The 19,999-nt window shown below is 34.3% G+C and overlaps 2 protein-coding genes across 2 annotated transcripts; both read left to right on the top strand.

The window, feature by feature from the left end:
* Positions 1-171: 171 nt before the first annotated feature.
* Positions 172-1,706, top strand: LOC120171021 (tyrosine decarboxylase 1-like). Its single transcript, XM_039178836.1, has one exon. It carries the CDS (start codon positions 199-201, stop codon positions 1,684-1,686), a length of 1,488 nt encoding a protein of 495 aa, XP_039034767.1. The 5' UTR covers positions 172-198; the 3' UTR covers positions 1,687-1,706.
* Positions 1,707-17,106: 15,400 nt separating this feature from the next.
* Positions 17,107-18,619, top strand: LOC120171073. The gene is made up of 4 exons (XM_039178870.1): positions 17,107-17,194; positions 17,722-17,920; positions 18,015-18,078; positions 18,219-18,619. Exons 2-4 carry the CDS (start codon positions 17,760-17,762, stop codon positions 18,501-18,503), a joined length of 510 nt encoding a protein of 169 aa, XP_039034801.1. The 5' UTR covers positions 17,107-17,194; positions 17,722-17,759; the 3' UTR covers positions 18,504-18,619.
* Positions 18,620-19,999: the final 1,380 nt, after the last annotated feature.

Genomic DNA, 19,999 nt, shown 5'->3' with positions numbered 1-19,999 from the left:
ATCTTAAAATATTTTACGTGAAATAAACATACTGTAATATTAGGCTCATATTCGAGCACATTCATATTTATCATCGATTTTCAGTGGTTCAAATCAAACCAACTCGCCTCATGCATCCTGTGTTGTCTATATAACATGTGACCTGGATTACCCAACGGAATATTAGAAACTGCAAAGACCAGAAACTTTCATGTTCTTATGAAAATGAATAAAACCTCGGAAAAAAGCTTTGTCCCCCTAGACCTAGACAGCTTCAGAGATGAGTCGAAAGCGGTGATCGATTTCATTGCCGACTACTATAAAAACATCGAGAAATACCCAGTTCAAAGCATAGTCGAGCCCGGATACTTGTCGTCCAAGTTACCTGGTTCGGCTCCGTGTACCCCCGATTCACTAGAGGATGTACTCAATGATGTGAATGAACATATTTTACCAGGCCTAACCCATTGGCAAAGCCCTAGTTTCTTTGCCTACTATCAGGCTGGTTCTAGCACTGCTGGATTCCTGGGAGAAATGCTTTGCTCTGCTTTTAATGTGGTTGGTTTCAACTGGATTTCTTCTCCGGCTGCCACGGAACTGGAATCGATTGTCCTCGATTGGATGGGCAAAATGCTTAAATTGCCATCTTCGTTTTTGTTCTCCGGAACAGGCGGCGGTGTCATTCATGGCACTACCTGTGAGGCTGTGGTTTGCACTTTGGCTGCTGCTCGAGACAAGGCCTTGAAAGAACTTGATGGTAATTGGGCGAATATAAACAAGTTCGTGGTTTATGCATCGGATCAAACTCATTTCACTTTCCAAAAGGCTGCGAAATTAGTCGGCATTCCCCCATCGAATTTTCGATTCCTTCAAACATCCTTTGCCACCGAATTCGCAATGTCACCTGAACTACTTCGCTCAACTATCGACGATGATATCCGATCAGGCTTGGTGCCATTGTTCATATGTGCAACCGTGGGGACAACAGCCTGCGGAGCTGTTGATCCTATTGCAGACTTAGGCAAAATTGCCAATGAATACAAGCTGTGGCTCCACATTGATGCAGCTCATGCAGGAAATTCTTGCATTTGCCCCGAATTCCGGCATTTTCTCAACGGAGTTGAACTCGCATCGTCTCTCAGCATGAATCCGCACAAATGGTTTCTCACCAACATGGACTGCTGTTTCTTGTGGCTCAAGGAACCGCGTTTCTTAATTGATTCTTTGTCATCCAATCCGGAATATCTAGAAAACAAAGCAAGTAAATCCAACGGTGTGGTGGACTACAAAGACTGGCAAGTCACATTGAGCAGACGATTTCGATCACTGAAGCTCTGGATCGTAATCCGCCGGATTGGCGCAGAAAACCTAATGCAGCACATCCGCTCCGATGTCAGCCTGGCTAAGAAATTCGAGGCACTCGTAAAACAAGATGACAGGTTCGAGATCGTGGTTCCGAGGAGGATCGCATTGGTTTTATTCAGGCTTAAGCCAAAGCAGGGGCTAGACGGCAGCGAATTAAACCGCAAACTGCTGGATGCCATAAACTATAGTGGACGAGCTTTCATGACACAAGGAGTGGTAGCTGGAGTTTACGCCATTCGATGCGTCGTTGGAGCAACTCTGACCGAAGAGCGTCACATGAACGATCTATGGAGTCTCATTCAAGAAAAAGCTCAACTCGTACTGTTCCAATGCAGCCAGTAAATTCCGGATCTATACTTAATGCATTGACACTTTATATGCAGTTAGTAAATTTAATGATCATGCATAACAGAAAACGAATTTATTTTTAAAAATTAGTTTCTGATAATGTGTCATTGTTCAAATACAAAAACATTACCTTGCCAATCACGCAAGATACCACCACAGCCTGCTGGCCACGGTTTCCCTCTCGCCTCCAAGAAACCACCACAGTCAGATTTATGAAAGAAACTCTTGTTCATTTGGTTTGTATTATCAATTTTTTGGTGTACACATTTATATGATTTTGTTTTATAGAACATTACCATTTATAAAGAGTCTTGTTCATTCCTCCAGATAATTTTTTGTTTCAGATTAATATTTATTTACAGTGATATTATATAGGTTTAATTATTTTGGATTATTACTTCATTGTTTCTAACAAAGTGTTTGACAGTTGTTCATGCTGTTTGACACTCGTGGCGTTTGGTTCGTATGAATCCCTTGGAATTAGGGAGAATTGAAATCCAATTCCATCACTTTCCCTGGTTCAAGTTTTCCAAGGAAATTGGAATCGCTCATGGTTTCAACTTTCCATCAAATGAGGGAAAGTGAATTTCATCGATTCTATGATGGAATTCAATTCTCTTGTTGGAGGGAATTGAAATTTGACCATACTACTCTCATCAATCTTTCGGTAACTTATTCATATATTGAATAAAAATATTTTTTTTATTTTGGGTCGTGTTGGTTTCTAATTCATATATTCGGGTCGGCTCAGGTGAAACTTTATTTTGGTTGGGTCGGGTCGAGTTCGGGTTTAGGGTGAAAAATACCCGACCCGAAAATATATATAATTTTACCTTATATATTTAGGAATACTTACAATAATACCCCTCTTTATATAATTTTTTTCAATTAAGTCACTATTTTTATTGAATAAAAATAATTTTTTTATTATTTCGGGTCGGGTCGGGTCGGATTTCTAATTCATATATTCGGGTTTGGTCGGGTGAAACTTTATTTTGGTCGGGTCGGGTCGGTTTTTTTAATTGTGATATTCAGGTTGGGTCAGGTTCAGGTTTAGGGTGAAAAATACCCGACCCGACCAAAAAAAATATAATTTTACCTTATATATTTAAGAATAATTACAATTATACCCCTCTATATATATTTTTTTTCAATTAAGTCACTGTTTTTATTGAATAAATTTTTTTTTATTATTTCGGGTCAGGTTTCTAATTCATATATTCGGGTCAGGTCGGGTAAAACTTTATTTTGGTCGGGTCGGGTCTCGGATGGAGGTTCCCTTGTTCTCGGGTCGGGTCGGGTGGACCAAAAACCCGACCCAACCCGACCCATGGCCATCCCTAATTGGGATGATTTTAACTTATGATGTTTATTAGCATTATTTTTATAATTTATTAAAATGAATAATCAATTAATAAAATTAAATTTTTTTAAAATTCTTATAATATATTGCTACATGTAATTTATAAAACAAACTAAAATTAAGAAAAAAAACAAGAAGGACAATCCTGTTATTTTACATTACTTAAATCAAATTAATTTGACATGTCTGCGAACCAAACAGAATATGAAATTGGATTCCAATTCAATTCCTGCCAACCAAACAGAATATGAAATTGGATTCTAATTCCTAACAGATTCCAATTCCTGACAGATTTCAATTCCTTCACAAATTTCAATTCCCTCAGAAACATTCTAGCGAACCAAACGCCACCTAAAAGTTCAAATAAAGACTCAAAGATAAAGGTCTAAAGGTTGATTAGAATTTTCATCAACAGTGTTGAGAAACCCTTACTGCTCCCATCTTCTTATGAACATGATGTGCCCCATTCAAGCTGTCCTCCCAGGCCTGTCCCATTTTTTGAATGCAATGCACCTGTATTTCTTTTTCTTTTCTTTCCCTAATATAAATCCCCTTGCGAATTTATTGAGCGACTTCAGTGTTAAAATAGAGTTGTTCTTCTTAGAAAACCCGATTCGAGGAACTGCGTATATATCATGTGCATTATCAATAGCTAAAAAAGATTTCGAATATATACTACTTTATAATTACGTCCGGTATTAAAAATTGACCCTGGAATATGTTTATGTATTCCATAATTTCAATCATTCACCATATGAATTGGCAACATCTGTGAGATTCTGTTCATCAGTGTATATATTTTTGGACCCATTAGTTTTTGTCAATCCTAAGACTGTTTCTTTCCCTTTATTGCTTGATGTATGGATAGATCATAGATCTAAGTGTTGGTGATTATCCAAAGAAAGGACGTTAACATTGCGTAAAGCTTTATGAAAAGCAAGTGCATTAAACCAACCAGTGATGCTCCTACACGATTGGTTTCTGATCTATTGTTAATGTTCCAAATGTATTTTGTCTTTTGAGTGTTATTTTTTATGTTTGAGTTTGGAAACACATGGAAAGTTAGGCAAATACCAAGTCACTACTGGCAAAGTTAATTTCCCTTTGGATGGGCCTATCAACCCCCGTAGTGTATGTCTTGTGTTTATATCTCATACATATTTGGAAATGATTATGGGTACAATTATTGTTGATGGCAAAATGGTATTATAGTGGACAGTTCACCTCTTTTAATTTGGACGGAGAATTGCACCCGATAATTTTACGAAGAAAATAAAGAGTGATGAGCTCAGGAAAATGAAAAGTAAAGTGCTCAGAAAAAGAAAGAAAGAAAGAAAGAGAGCCCTCCTTCCTTTAGCTTTGAAAGGTGACAATTATTTGTAGGTTGGCAGGTTAAATAAATTTGCCTGTTAGATGATAGATTCAGTTCTGGGAGATCAAATGATAGATTCAGTTCTGGGAGATCAAATGAACTTGCCAATGATCCTGTCAAAGGATTACAGCTGGTCAGAGGATATGGAACTTTGGAGGGTATGAAACCCCGAAGTCCTCAATATTGCTATTGGCGAAGGAGTGGATATGGAGGTCCAATCTAATGTGGTCTGCGGAAGACCTGTGAAGGAGGTTTTTGCAGAGGGAATCCGGAAAAAATATTAGAACTATGTATAAAAATATATATATGAGGTAGATTTGCTGTAAATCTTTTTATTTTATATCTTTTAGGATTGTTGAATGAGTAAAAATGAATGCAAGTAGTTATATTTTTCATTAGGACAATCGATATCTAACTAGACGGATTTGATTTGCAGGAAAGTGAGGTACAAAGCGTATTGATTTGCTATATAGCAAACAAGATAGAAAGGGCCAAAAGTGCAGTCAAAGTGGCCATGTCAAATGGAAGCAATCCTCTTCTCCATATCCACATTTTGCCCATTTCTCCATCTATTGTCCTACATGTGAACCTAACCCCTGCATCATTTAGCTTCCACAATAACTCATTTTGACAAAACACAAACAATGCACTTAGCTTTTTACTTTCTTTTACATGATTATGTTGGAAATGAAGTTGCTTGATGTATACCTGTGTCTTTTGATGCATTAGATTTCCGAGTTCGCGTCGCAACCTTCGAAAGAAACTGAAATTAGAAGAAAAGTTAGTTCATAAGGTGTTTGTGGTATTTACTTGAGAGCTAAGAAACATGAAATCATATTTTTACAGGGCATTCAATTTACCTCTACTTGGTTTTGCAATGATTGAACATAATTGATTATCTCATCCAGCATAATAGCCATCCCCATCGTCTGTTGAAATCCAGTTAGTGCTAAATTATGTGTGCTCATTTCTAAGAAAAAAAGCGATTCATTCAAGTTCCTTGTGGCATCCTAGAACAAGGTCCTGTAAGCACCTCATTTTCTCATTTATTTTCTCCCTTCTTACCTGATAAAAGAAAGTGAGGCAGTGTTACTTGCAGCTTAAGTCATATTTTCATTGTTTTCTTCATAGGACCACTTATTTGAACAAGAACATATAAACCTACCCTTTCTGCTAAACTGTGACTGTCGGTAGCTTGCCCTCTTTTTGCTCTTACATGAATTACTTTCTCCTCGTTTTTTGCTTTCGTCTTCCCTTTCTCAAATTTCTGGAAAAAAACCATCAATAATATGTTAAAAAGAGATGTATAAAGGCCCAAACCTCAAAAATAAGTGGATCACACACATTTCTTTTCCTGGTATTGGTGTTTCCTCCATGTTCATTAATGGTGTTGGGGAAATCGAGTTATTTCCCACACGAACGTAGTTTCAAAATTGACCTAAAATGTCAAGATCAAAACCACCAAAGGTTGCACAGTGGATAAACTTGTCAAACTATTGAATATTGAAACACAATGGAAAAACCGAATAAAAACAATAAAGGAAAGAACACACTAAATTTACGAGGTTCGACGAGAATATCGTCTACTCCTCGGGCACCACACCAGATGATAACTTCACTATATCGCCAATATTACAACAAATGAAATTCTTTAAAATTCCTAAAGTGGGAGAATGAAGAATACAAGAGGAAGAGAGAATTTGTTTTTGGGATGATTTCTAATGAAATATTTAGTCCTATTTATAGTTGAGTTTTAAGGACTAAACTTATAAATAACATAATATTTTAGGGATCAAACATCAAAAATAAGTTGGCCACCTACCAAAGAATTTTCCAATGTGTACAAGTTAGCCACCAAATATGAAATTCCCATGTTCAAAGTTTGGCCATCAACCAAGATGAAATTTCCAATAAGTTGGCCACCAACCAAGATTAAATTTCCAACTTGCCAACTTAATTTCAAGCCAAATCTAACAAATCTCCACATTGGCTTGAAATTACCAAGCCTACTCAACTTCTTCAACTCCCCAAATTTGTAATGCCTCTAATTGCGCTCACAAGCGCCACACACCCGAAGGTGTTCATACTTTCAGGATGTTAATCAAGTTCAAACAATGATTGAACTTGATTACTGTTACCACCTTGGTAATCATATCTGTAGGATTTTCTGATGTCGTAATTTTCTAAAGTAGAATCTTTCCTTCTTCAAAGATCTCTCGCACAAAGTGATACCTCACGTCGATATGCTTAGTCCTTGAATGGTAGACTTGATTTTTTGCTAAGTGAATAACGCTCTGACTGTCACAATAGAGACTAATATGACTTTGAACAACTCCCAAGTCTTCCATCAACCCGTTAAGCCAAATTGCTTCCTTTACAACCTCTGAAACTGCCATGTATTCTGCCTCTGTAGTAGACAAGGCCACCATAGATTGCAATGTAGACTTCCAACTTACTGGGGCTTTAGCAAGAGTAAGCAAATACCCAATAGTTGATCGACGCTTATCTAAATCACCAGCATAATCAGAATCAACATATCCAACCACACACTGACCAAGTGCTTCATCATGTTCAAAAACTAAACCAACATCCACATTTTGTTGGAGATACCGTAGAATCCATTTCACAGCTTGCCAATGTCCTTCTCCAGGATCATGTATGTACCTGCTCACAACTCCAACTGCTTGTAAAATATCAGGACGCATACACAACATTGCATACATCAAGCTCCCAACTGCATTAGCATATGGAACTTTTGCCATATACTCTCGTTCTTCATTAGTTTTAGGAGATAATTGAGAACTACGTTTCAAATGAGAAGCCAGTGGGATACTTATATGTTTGGTATTTTCATTCATGCCAAAACATTGTAATACCTTTCTCAGATACTGTTTATGTGTTAAACAAAGCTTCCCTCTCTGTCTATCTCTGCATATCTCCATACCAAGAATCTTCTTGGCCTCACCTAGATCTTTCATCTCAAACTCTTAATTCAACTGAGCCTTTAATTTGTCTATCTCCTTTTGACTCTTCAAAGCAATCAACATATCGTCAACGTACAAGAGAAGATAAATGAAAGATCCATCTTTAAGCTTTTACAAATACACACAATGATCATATTTGCTTCTAGTGTACTTTTGCCTCCTCATAAAGCTATCAAATCGCTTGTATCACTGCCTCGGAGATTGCTTCAATCCATATAGCGATTTGTTCAGCTTACAAACCCATTTCTCACAACCACCATCTTTGTATCCTTTTGGTTGAGTCATATAGATCTCCTCTTCTAAATCACCGTGCAAGAAAGTCGTCTTTACATCAAGTTGAGCTAGCTCCAAATTCAACTGTGCTACCAAGGCCAACAATATTTTAATGGATGAATGCTTCACAACAGGGGAAAATACTTCATTGTAGTCAATTCCCTCCTTTTGAGAGTAGCCTTTACCTACCAACTGTGCCTTGTAGCGAACATCTTTCTTGCTATGAGATCCATCTTTCTTTGCAAATACCCACTTGTATCCAATTGCTCTTTTACCTTTCGGTAATTGAGCCAGTTTCCAAGTGTTGTTCTTTTGGAGAGATTACATTTCTTCATCCATGGTAGTTTTCCACTTATCACTTTCCAAGCTTTGTATTGCTTCTTGGTAAGTGATAGGGATATCATCATCAACAACTGGAAGAGCATAGGCCACCATATCAACAAATCGAGCAGGTCTACGAATTTCTCTTCTTGGCCTTGTAACTGCAAGTGGTTCTGGTGTCTTCAATGGTTCTTGGGTTTGAACCTCTTCATCTTCTGATTCTTCTATTGGAGTTAAAGACTCAGCTGCATCAACTTCTGGGATCATCGTCTGCTGAAACTCTGCCTGTTTTGGAGTATGCTCCACCTGCTGCGAAGTACTACTTGTCTGGATATCTTCATTTGTTACATTCATTATTAGGGCAGATTCATCAAAGGTAACATCTCTGCTACAAATTATCTTCTTGGTGTCTAAACACCAAAGGTGGAATCCCTTCACACCATGGGTGATTCCCATAAAGAAAACATTCTTTGCTCTCGGATCAATCTTGAATTCCTTCACAAGATAATAAGCAGTGGATCCAAATACATGTAAGGAATCATAATCAGTAGCAGGTTTCCCATACCATACCTCTAATGGTGTTTTTCCTCCTATCGCTGATGATAGCAGACGATTGATGAGATGGCCAGCATATGTCACAGCCTCAGCCCAAAATGCCTTGCCTAACCCAGCATTAGACAACATACATCGAACTTTCTCCAATAATGTTCGATTCATACGTTCTGTCACCCCATTCTGTTGTGGTGTATTTCTAATAGTGAAGTGTCGAACAATACCATACTCATGGAAAACGTCAAAGAATGGATCACTTTTATATTCCCCTCCATTGTCCGTCCTAAGACATTTGATATTTCTATCAGTCTGGTTCTCGATCATATTTTTCCATTTCAGGAAAGTTCAAAGCACTTCATCTTTAGACTTCATTGGATACACCCAAACTCTTCTGGAAAAGTCATCTATAAAAGTTACAAAATAATGGTTTCCTCCCAAAGACGATGTCTTTGAAGGACCCCATACATCTGAGGGAATATAATCCATAATACCTTTTGTATTATGTATAGTGGTGTCAAACTTCACTCTCTTCTTCTCTCCCAGAACACAATGCTCGCAAAAGTTCAATTTGCAAGCTTGTACACCTTTCAACAATCCTTTCTTTTCTATAATTTGCAAGGATTTTTCTCCAGCATGTCTCAACCGCATATGCCACAATTGGGTTGCGTCCAAGTCATCACCTCCGAAAGATGCTGCAACTGCTCCAATAATTGTACTACCTTGATAGTAATACAAATTATTTTTCTTGATTCCCTTCATTATCACAAGTGCGCCATATGTGACTTTTAAAACTCCGTCTCTCATAGTGACTACTAAGCCTTTGGATTCCAAGACTCCCAACGAGATGAGATTTTTCTTCAAACTAGGCACGTATCGGATATCCGTCAAAACTTTGGTTGATCCATCTTGATTCTTCAATCAAATTGAACATATCCCAACAGTTTTACAGGTATTTCCATTGCCCATATAAATAACTCCTGCATTTAGTTCTACTAAATTGGAGAACCACTCCCGATTAGGGGACATATGATAGATGTAACCCGAATCTAATATCCATTCATCTGAATGGAATGTTGTTGATGAAGCAACCAATGATATGTCAGAGTCATTTGCATCATGCTCTGCAACACATATATCTGGAGCAGCTTTTCCTTTCTTCTTCAGCTTCGGACAATCTTTCTTCTAATGGCCTTTCTCATGACAAAAGGCACATTCATCTTTTCCCAGTCTGGACTTCGACTTTGATCTCCCTCTTCACTTTGGCTTTTGACTTTTCGAGCGACCTCTTACCACCATAGCCTCCGCTGCTTCGTACTTGCTCTCCTTCTTGGTTTTCTTCCTGAGCTCATAACTATACAAAGCAGCAGTTACATCTTTAAGGGTAACATTATCCTTACCATGAAGTAGCGTTGTCTCAAGGTGCTCAAATTCATCTGGAAGAGATGACAACAACATCAAGGCCAAATCTTCATCTTTGAAGGTTTCATCCATACCCAATAAGTCTGCCACTAGCTCATTGAGCGCAGTGATGTGTTCATTCATACTGGTGTCTGGTTGATAATCAAATCTGAACAATCTTTTCTTCACGTGGAGACGATTATGAGATATTTTCTTTAGGAATTTTTCCTCCAATGCTTTCTACATCTTACTTGCAGAAGTCTCGTTCTTGTAGCCATACTTCTGCTCCCTGGAAAGACAAGCCAAATGATTGATTGTTCCCCATTCTTTCTACTCCATATATTCGGGCTTTTCTTCCTCAATGGCGATGTCTAGACCTTGTTGGAATAAAACGTCTAATACCTCGCCTTGCCACATGCCAAAATGACCGGATCCATCGAACAACTCCACCGAGAAATTTGCATTTGACATCCTCCTCCTCACCGGTCTGGATGAAGAGCTTGATGTCTCAACTGATATGTATTTTGGCATTTTAATTCCAACGAACAATATTCAATAGCACGAACTGTATCTTTTCAACAAATGAACCACCAAGATAACCTCAACCGAAGCTCTGATGCCAATTGTTGGGGAAATCAGGTTATTTCCCACATGAATGAAGTTTCAAAATTGACCTAAAATGTCAAGATCAAAACCACCAAAGGTTGCATAGCGGATAAACCTATCAAACTATTGAATATTGAAATACAACGGAAAAAACCGAATAAAAACAATAAAGGAGAGAACACACTAAATTTACGAGGTTCGACGGGAATATCATCTACTCCTCGGGCACCACACCGGATGATAACTTCACTATATCGCCAATATTACAACAAATGAAATTCTTTAGAATTCCCAAAGTGGGAGAATGAAGAATACAAGAGGAAGAGAGAATTTTTTTTTGGGATGATTTCTAATGAAATACTTAGGCCTATTTATAGTTGAGTTTTAAGGACTAAACTTATAAATAACCTAATATTTTAGGGATCAAACATGAAAAATAAGTTGGCCACCTACCAAAGAATTTTCCAATGTGTACAAGTTAGCCACCAAATATGAAATTCTCATGTTCAAAGTTTGACCACCAAGCAAGATGAAATTTCCAATAAGTTGGCAACCAACCAAAATGAAATTTCCAGCTTGCCAACTTAATTTCAAGCCAAATCTAACAAGTTGAAACCACTGGAGACATGATGCTTGGTTGTTGTTCCACTGTTTTTCTTTTCTTGCTTTCTAACAAAACACATTCATTCTCGACCGCCATCGAAGTATGATTGATTGGTGTTGTTGTGGTGAGACTGCCTGTGAGAGCAGCCGGAAATTCGGGTAATCGGTGGGCCAATAATATTTCTAGTGAGAAATCAACAATAATGTGGAAATTAACCAACAAAGCTGAACTCAGCTCTGAAGACTGCTTTGTCATTTCCATGCCTATATCCATTTCTGACATAGGCTGAGAGTAGTCCTAAAATCCTGCAGGTGTGGTCTCAACTCCACTGGTATAGAAAGCAAATTACAGACCTCAATTATGAAATATAATTATAACCACATTGAGGACACTATATATATATATATATATATAAATAGGATCCAATGATAATAAAATGGTGTAAAGCTAAAAGTTTTACGGAAAATCAAAAAAGCTGAGATTAACTTCTCATCCATATATATATATATATATATATATATATATATATATATATATATATATATGAGTTTTCCTTATCTAATCCTAAACCTTTTCTTTTGGTAGGCTCCATTGAAGAGATTACAGATATCCAAATGGGATGGGCCAATGCAACTTTTAAATGAAGTTCAAACATCAGAATACATGTGGTTTAAAGTTGCCTTTTTTCTGTAATGGGAAAAGATGGTACAAGGTTCAGTTCTTGTAGTCTTATGTTACAAGGATTCACCAGCTATGGTCGCCATATCGATGTCGAAGTGACGTTGAACTGGTGTCGACCTCGCGTGGAATATCAATCAAGAACAAAACCTTGCAGTAAAGAGATGGACAGCCAATTAATGAATCATTGCAGAAGCTAAAGTCATCTCACTAGATAATATTTTAGCCATAGCAGATTGCTAACACTCAAGGTGACAAGAAACTTACGATTTAAGGATCTTTAAAGAGCACTAGACGGCGGTGGCAACACCAGGGAAAGAACTTGGCTACGGCCGTGCACAAAATAGCAGACGATAAATGGAGGAAGCAGTAGAGATTTAAATTACGGTTGCAGTCATGTTTTTTATTGTATTACGTTTATTGTGATGGCATGTATCATGATTATGAAATAACAGTTTTGGACGACATATTTACAGGTATATAACGGTGGTTGTTCTAATAAAGAATTGATAATTGAATCCCTGAAGCAGTAATTAAAGTATTCAACTCTTTGTCTTGCTTCAAGTATTAATGCCTAATCCCCCAGTGCATTTTTCGACATAAATATCAAACATAACATTTCAAATACGTGAAAAACCCGTAAGAAAGAGAACTTCAGAAAAAGAAACAAAACCGAAAACGATCTATGTTAATTTTGAGGATCACGTCTACCTTACGATTACACTGATTAGAAGAAAATGGTTTTTAAAACAATGATTCTCTACAACATTTTCATTTTTATTATACTTTTGTTAACTAAGTTGTTTTATAATAATATTTTTATAAATATTTAAAGACGATTTTTATATCATTGTTAAAACTTAAATGAACTAAGTTTGTTGCGGGCTTTTTTCTCGAAAAAACACCCTGACAATAAATAATTATATGTCAGGCATATTTTCTCTAAATTTTACCAATCTAGCATCCTTTATAACAATTTTCTGGGATTTTGTCTGAGCTAACATCACATCATGAAAGACGCAGATGATCATTGCGTTTTATCCGAGCTAGCACCACATAAGGACAAGCACAGATCTCCATCCGCACCTTTGCATTTTAAAAATTAAAAAAATAAAACTATAGGGACTAACATTGTAATTTAATACATATTAGTTCAATGAGTTGAAGAGCTTAATATGGTTAGCTTATATAGACATATTGGACTGTTTATGTTATGTTTCTTGACAATGTGAGATAAAAGAAAAAAAAATATTTCTTGATAATGTGTTTAGATTATGTTTCCATGAGTTGCCTTTGATCGTTTTCATTACATTTTTATTTCAATTTTTTTCAAGTCAAATTTATGAAATTACAATTCTAGTCGAGTCAAAATATTCAATATTTTCAGTTTTACTCACCCCTTAGACTACCTCATCCATTTTACTATGTTCTCTACCATCCATCATCCATTAAAGAATCAAATAACAGAACACAATACAATCCAATACAATACAATACAATACAATACAATACAATACAATACAATACAATACAATACAATACAATACAATACAATACAATACAATACAATACAATACAATCCAATCCAATCCAATCCAATACAATACAATACAATACAATACAATACAATACAATACAATACAATACAATACAATACAATACAATACAATACAATACAATACAATACAATACAATACAATACAATACAATACAATACAATACAATACAATACAATACAATACAATACAATACAATACAATACAATACAATACAATACAATACAATACAATACAATACAATACAATACAATACAATACAATACAATACAATACAATACAATACAATACAATACAATACATACAATACAATACAATACAATACAATACAATACAATACAATACAATACAATACAATACAATACAATACAATACAATACAATACAATACAATACAATACAATACAATACAATACAATACAATACAATACAATACAATACAATACAATACAATACAATACAATACAATACAATACAATACAATACAATACAATACAATACAATACAATACAATACAATACAATACAATACATACAATACAATACAATACAATACAATACAATACAATACAATACAATACAATACAATACAATACAATACAATACAATACAATACAATACAATACAATACAATACAATACAATACAATACAATACAATACAATACAATACAATACAATACAATACAATACAATACCGCAGCTAGTTATACCAAAGCAAACAAGTATTGAACGACAATATATTGTTCCGAAAGCACATCAATATCGAAACCACGATCAAAACTCCTCTCAAATTGTTAGGGTGACACGGGGTTGAGGTTTGATATGGTGTTAGCTCCGGAGCAAGCATTTAAAACTTAATAGGTTTTGCTACTTTTTGTGTTTCGTTTATCAATAGAGTAAGATTTATTTGTATCTTTATTTTATTTGAGTTCTTTGGATAAGTTTTTTAATATTTTTCTTCTTTGGTCCTTATCTGATCTAAGTAACTAATTTTTGTCTCAATGGTTATAGGAAAATATCATAATTATATTTTAGGTTTACGGTTATGCTCGTAAATCTTCATTGTAATTTTAGATATTTTCTAATTTTAATAAAACTAGCGAATTTCTATAAATAAAAAAATCAATCATGATATTAAATATAATAAGTATAAGTAATTAATTATTTATATTATTGTGATATTTGATGTCAAGTGAAGATATATATTGACCCATGATTACTTTTAAGAATTCTCTAAATGGAGTATATTTGATATGGATTATTTTTTTTTAAAAAAAAATTACGTTTCCAACCTAATAACCTTCTTTATTAGTCTCAAAAAGTCAAACTCACATATAAACAGGGGTGACAATCGGGTGATTCGGATAAGATCATTTCAGATTGCGTCATTTCGGTTTAGAATTACATTATGTTTGGATTCAGTTTGGTTCGGGTCATATCGGGTTTGGGTTTAGTTCGAGTCTATAGAAATTTAGTTCGGATCGGGTACCGGGTCGAGTCAAAATCAGATCGGTTGGTTTTTGGCTCGAGTCAAAATCGAATCGGTTGGTTTTTGGGTCGGGTCAAAATTGGATCGGTTGGTTTCGGGTTGGGTTAATATCATATCGATTGGTTTCGGTTCAAGTGAAGCTTTAAATTTTCGGATCAATTCAAGTTGGTTTCGGTTCGGATCAGCCTTTAAATTTTTTGGTCAATTCGGGTTGGTTTAGGTTCAAATCAACCTTTAGATTTCGAGTTAATTCGGATTATTTCAGTTTGGGTTAATCATCGTTACTTTTTGTTGTCTTAATTACCGGTGCTACTCTTTAAAACTTATAATTCAGAAAATTAATGTGACTATATATCGTCATATCCCAAATTCATAACTAAAAGTTATAGTTTAAATGAACATAATTAATAAATCTTTAAAATCAAAAATTGAATATCAAATTAGAATATTTGCAAGTATAAAAATATCTTTATAAATCATAACACATTTTAGGATTGATTGTACTATTAACCCTCAACATTTTTTTTACTTTTATTATAACCAATTATCATTATCATATTTAAAAAATATATATAATTGTTTATATTATTTTACTAAAAAGTGAAAACACATTCTCAATCTCAAATTAAAAAAATTACTAAAGGTGGTGAGTACCTAGTTATATAATATAAAATAAGAATAAAATATATATCATTTTACTATTTATCTAATTACTAAAAATAGAGGATAATAATAATAATAGTAATTTTTTTGTTTATTAAGACTCATTTATCAGGTTAAGATTGAGTCAAAGTTCGGTTCGGATCGGATAGAATAAATTAAATTCGGGTTGTTTTCGGTTCGGATTGATTTCAGTTCGACTTGATTTCGGTTCAGATTAGTTTGGGTTATACTATAATTCGGGTCGATTTCGGTTCGGTTTATTTTTGAATTTCGAGTCAATTTTAGGTTATCATATTCGAGTCTATATTAGATCTCGTTTCGAGTAAATCAATTCTGGTAATCGAATATGAGTCAAATTTGTGAGTCTACATATAAATGTAGATTTCTATAAAAATATCATGAACACAAGAAAACTCGATTTTTTTAATATTTTGATTATTTCTCTGTATGTTTTTTAATATACATCAGTTTACTTTGTGTAATTTTTTATGGTATATATAACGAATTGAATACTATTTAATTATTCTTCATGAATTTATAATGAAAAACAAAAATACCATTTTTACATTAGTATCTATCAATTTTTTTATTGTACCATTACATATATCACAAGAAAGATGAAATAATTTATTTTATTTTCATTATATATTAATGTAAGTAACTTTGGAGAGAATGATATTGGGGAACTTTTACCGTGTGACAACCTTAATATATGGATAAGGGAAGGTGTTACCGGTTTTGTTATTATTTTTTTAACAAAACCGATAAAAATTATTTAAAACATTATTATTTCTACTTAAAACATTAATGTTTTTTAACATTTTCAGTAAATTGCCCAATAATCAGTAAAGTGTCAAATAATAACAAAACTGGTAAAAATAATAATGTTTCCAGTAATTTTTTTATCGATTTTGTTAAAAAATAATAACAAAACTGGTAGCACATTTTCTTAGCCATATATTATGCTGCCGCACATGAGACTTTTCCATGATGATGTGATATTTTTTTGAAACATACGATGTTCTCATACTTTATTTTATATTATTATTTTAAAAATAATTTCATATATAATAAATTTATAAGTGATTATAAAAAGGTGAATAACAGGTTCAAATAATAATAAAATAATTTAAACAAAAAAATTCTTATTTTTATTCACATATTCATGAATAATAAAAGTAAAACAAATATTGTCCAAGAAAAACACCAAATTGATGGGGGTGCTGATCTTACAATAGTATGTAAGGAATTAAAACAAAAACAAAAAAAGGTTATTTACAACTTAAAATTGAGTAATTAAGATGTAAATTTACTCTTAAGTGATCAAATTATAAATTTATGTAAAAGTGTTAAGAGTTCAGTACACATTTAACGACAAAGTTACATAATTGTTATAATCGATGAACATAGTGATCTAATTATAACTGTTTAAAAAAGATGGTTCATTTGTATATTTACTCATAAAATAATGACTTTTGGTAATTTATCTATTTTAAATAATTTAAAAATAAAGAAACGGTGTTGTGTTACAATGGTACAATCTCGCTCTATATAAAATCCTCCACCCTCAGCGGCTGTCTCTTTCCACTTCGTGGCATCCACCCTGTCTCTGCCTTTTCTTCTTCCGAGGGACAACTCCTTCAGGTAATCTAATCTGAGAAAAGAAAACATATTCATCTTTCATGGACAACTAATTTTATGAACTCCTCTAAAATTTTCAATTTTGTTCATGTAGAGATCTGGCTCTCTCTCTCTCTCTCTTCTCCATTTCTATTTTGTTCCATTAGAAAAGCGAATCTGTTTTGTTGTTCAAACTGTTTCCATAACAGATTTGTTAAGTTTTTAGCTGTAATAGTTGAATCTACCAACTCAATGTTTTGTTCTTAATTCATTTTCTCGTAATTGACCCCTAGAGTTTCGTCTGTTCTTTGAATTCTGTTTAATCGTATAAATCCGTGGATTTTTGTTACGATTGACCTCGCGAACCCTTGTTTTTGAAGGTCTGGATCTAGATCTGTGGTTTTTTTTTCGCTTCTACTTTTTTATTTTTATTGGATGATGTGATAATTAACGAAATAAAAACTAAAGCTTTGGGTTTCGCTGTTTTAATTTTCTGATTCAGCCTGTGTTTGTTAGATCTGGATGTTGACTTTTTGTTTGGTTTATTTCAGTAGGCGTTCTTTACGAAGCTGTCGGCTTCTGAGCGAAGATGAATCCCTGCAATCTTCAACGGAACGCTGCCGTGTCTGCTTATGAGGAGACTAGAGGGTTGATCACAATCTCTGATGGAGGCCCTGTGGTCTGCCCTAAGCCTATACGAAATAGGGTTCTTGCCAACATCCCCGTCAGGCCCTTGAGATTGCATATGAGGTGTAATTTCTTTTATTTTTACTCTCTTTATTTGGTTTTTTGGCTTTAATTTTAGGGTTTATGTTTCGATTGAGTTATGTTTTATTGATTGCAGTCATCAAGCCGAGGTAAATGATTTAAAAGCTGGTGCAGAGCTTCTAGATATCATCCTCAAGAAGGTACTTTTGATTCTGATAGATGAATTATTTATTTATTTTTGTTTTGATTTTAAATATTGAGTCTGGTGAACACTTGTGTTGGATGCATATTTATGTTTGAGCATGAGCAATATTCGTTTACAATCTTTGTTTCGCGGCAGGATATGGAGACAGAACAATCTGCATACGAGGTAGCATCATCACCCCCCTTTTTTTGTGGGTCACCTCCAAGTAGGGCTGCGAACCCACTTGTGCATGATGCTCGATTCGGTGATGAAAAACTTGCATCACTGCAAGTTCCATCTCCATCGTCTCCATCATCATCGTCACACAAAGTAGGGTGTGCTAGGATGAAGTTTGGCCTCAAACAGCCCACAGTTAGAGTAGAAGGATTTGATTGCCTTAACAGGGATCACCAGAATTCCAGGATCCCTGCTATGGCTTAGAAACTTAAATTAAAATCAAAAGTGTAAATAGAAGGAAAGCTAGATGCCACCACCATCCACCGATTCAGAAGCCGAAACAGGATTAACGAGGGAGGAGTTTTGGGTAATTTTGAGAAACAGTGAGAATGAAGAGACGAGTTTCTGTCTAGTAGTGTGTGTATATATATATTTGAACATGATGTGTTTTTTGCTGCTATTGGATTACTAATATTTACTGCTTGGAAGGGGAGACAAGCCGGGGGAGCAGGCAATGTTTGTGAATCAAATGCTTTGGGATTTAGCAAAACCCTGTTTTTTGTTGTAATATAAAGATTTGGGGAGTTATTATTATTATTATTCTGGAGATCACCATGGAAAAACAAGTGGGGAAAAGTGTATAGATCCAGTAGGTGGTCTGGTCTGAATTTTGTTGCACTATAACTGTTCTGTAAATGTATTTTGGTAATTGTTCAATGTGAATTTTATTTATCAGCTTTATCTGATGCTTGCTTTTGGGGAAATGAATGGCGGCCATACCGATTGTCTTAAATGTCGAAATGTTGTATTTGGACTGTAACGCGGCTTTGAACATTCTTCTAATATTGTTAGTCCATATAATATATTTCATATTGAAATTTTAATACATTCATTTACATCCAAAAAAACACACGAATGATAAATTATTAGGTCTACACTATCCTGTTGATTACTAATTAAATTTATGTATTAATTATTTCCTATTTTATTTTTTTTATTATTCATTACTATAAACTAACATTGAATTTTGAGCGTTTCGATTAACTTGTATATGATATATACCTAAAGTTTATTATTTTTAAGAATATATTTTCATATTTACATTTCCGTCATTGGTAATCTGTCATTGATAAAAACAAAAAGTTTAATACATGTTTAGGATCTTGTATCGTTAGTAAAAGGCTTAATTAGAAAATAAGTGTCTAAATTATATTATTTTTCATAAATATGTGCTAAATTTATTTTTTTTGGATTCATTCAGATATTTAAAGTTACAAATGTTACTGCTTTAGGTTTCTCGACTGTAACACTCAACCTCTTCTCCCTACAAACTTGGTAAATTCAGTCTTTCATTAAGGAAGTCGGAAGAGTTTGAAAAATGTTAACCCGCTGATTTTTGTAGCTAGGGTACTTTAAGAAGAGACAAGATTTAAATGGTGGAAACTTTCATGATAGTGTGTGAGAGGGAGGGGACGGGGTTGGGTTTTTTTCCCCTTTAAGTTTTTTTTTTAAAATATAATAATTTATTTTTAAGATTTTTTAAAATAAAATATTCAAAATACGTGTTATTTAACGGAATATTTTAACTATTGTTATGGTTGAGATACTTAAAGTGGTAATGTTTGTAACTTTAGACACCTACATGAATCGAAAAAAAGATTTTAGACACCTATTTAAAAAAAATGGTACAATTTAGATTTTCATTTCCAATTAAGCCTTAGTAAAATTATAAGTTTAATATCTATACTATAATTTTCTTA

This window comes from Hibiscus syriacus, unplaced genomic scaffold, assembly GCF_006381635.1.
Source record: "Hibiscus syriacus cultivar Baekdansim isolate YM2019G1 unplaced genomic scaffold, ASM638163v2 tig00111810_pilon, whole genome shotgun sequence".
Classification (NCBI taxonomy): domain Eukaryota; kingdom Viridiplantae; phylum Streptophyta; class Magnoliopsida; order Malvales; family Malvaceae; genus Hibiscus; species Hibiscus syriacus.
This window is presented reverse-complemented; position numbering and strand designations above follow the sequence as displayed.

Excerpts from the sequence above, each read along its gene's own strand:
- LOC120171021 (XM_039178836.1), top strand. The coding sequence starts at position 199 with ATGAAAATGAATAAAACCTCGGAAAAAAGCTTTGTCCCCCTAGACCTA.
- LOC120171073 (XM_039178870.1), top strand. The coding sequence starts at position 17,760 with ATGAATCCCTGCAATCTTCAACGGAACGCTGCCGTGTCTGCTTATGAG. Across the intron at positions 17,921-18,014 it reads CCCTTGAGATTGCATATGAG|TCATCAAGCCGAGGTAAATG; the intron begins GTGTAATTTCTT and ends TATTGATTGCAG. Across the intron at positions 18,079-18,218 it reads TAGATATCATCCTCAAGAAG|GATATGGAGACAGAACAATC; the intron begins GTACTTTTGATT and ends GTTTCGCGGCAG.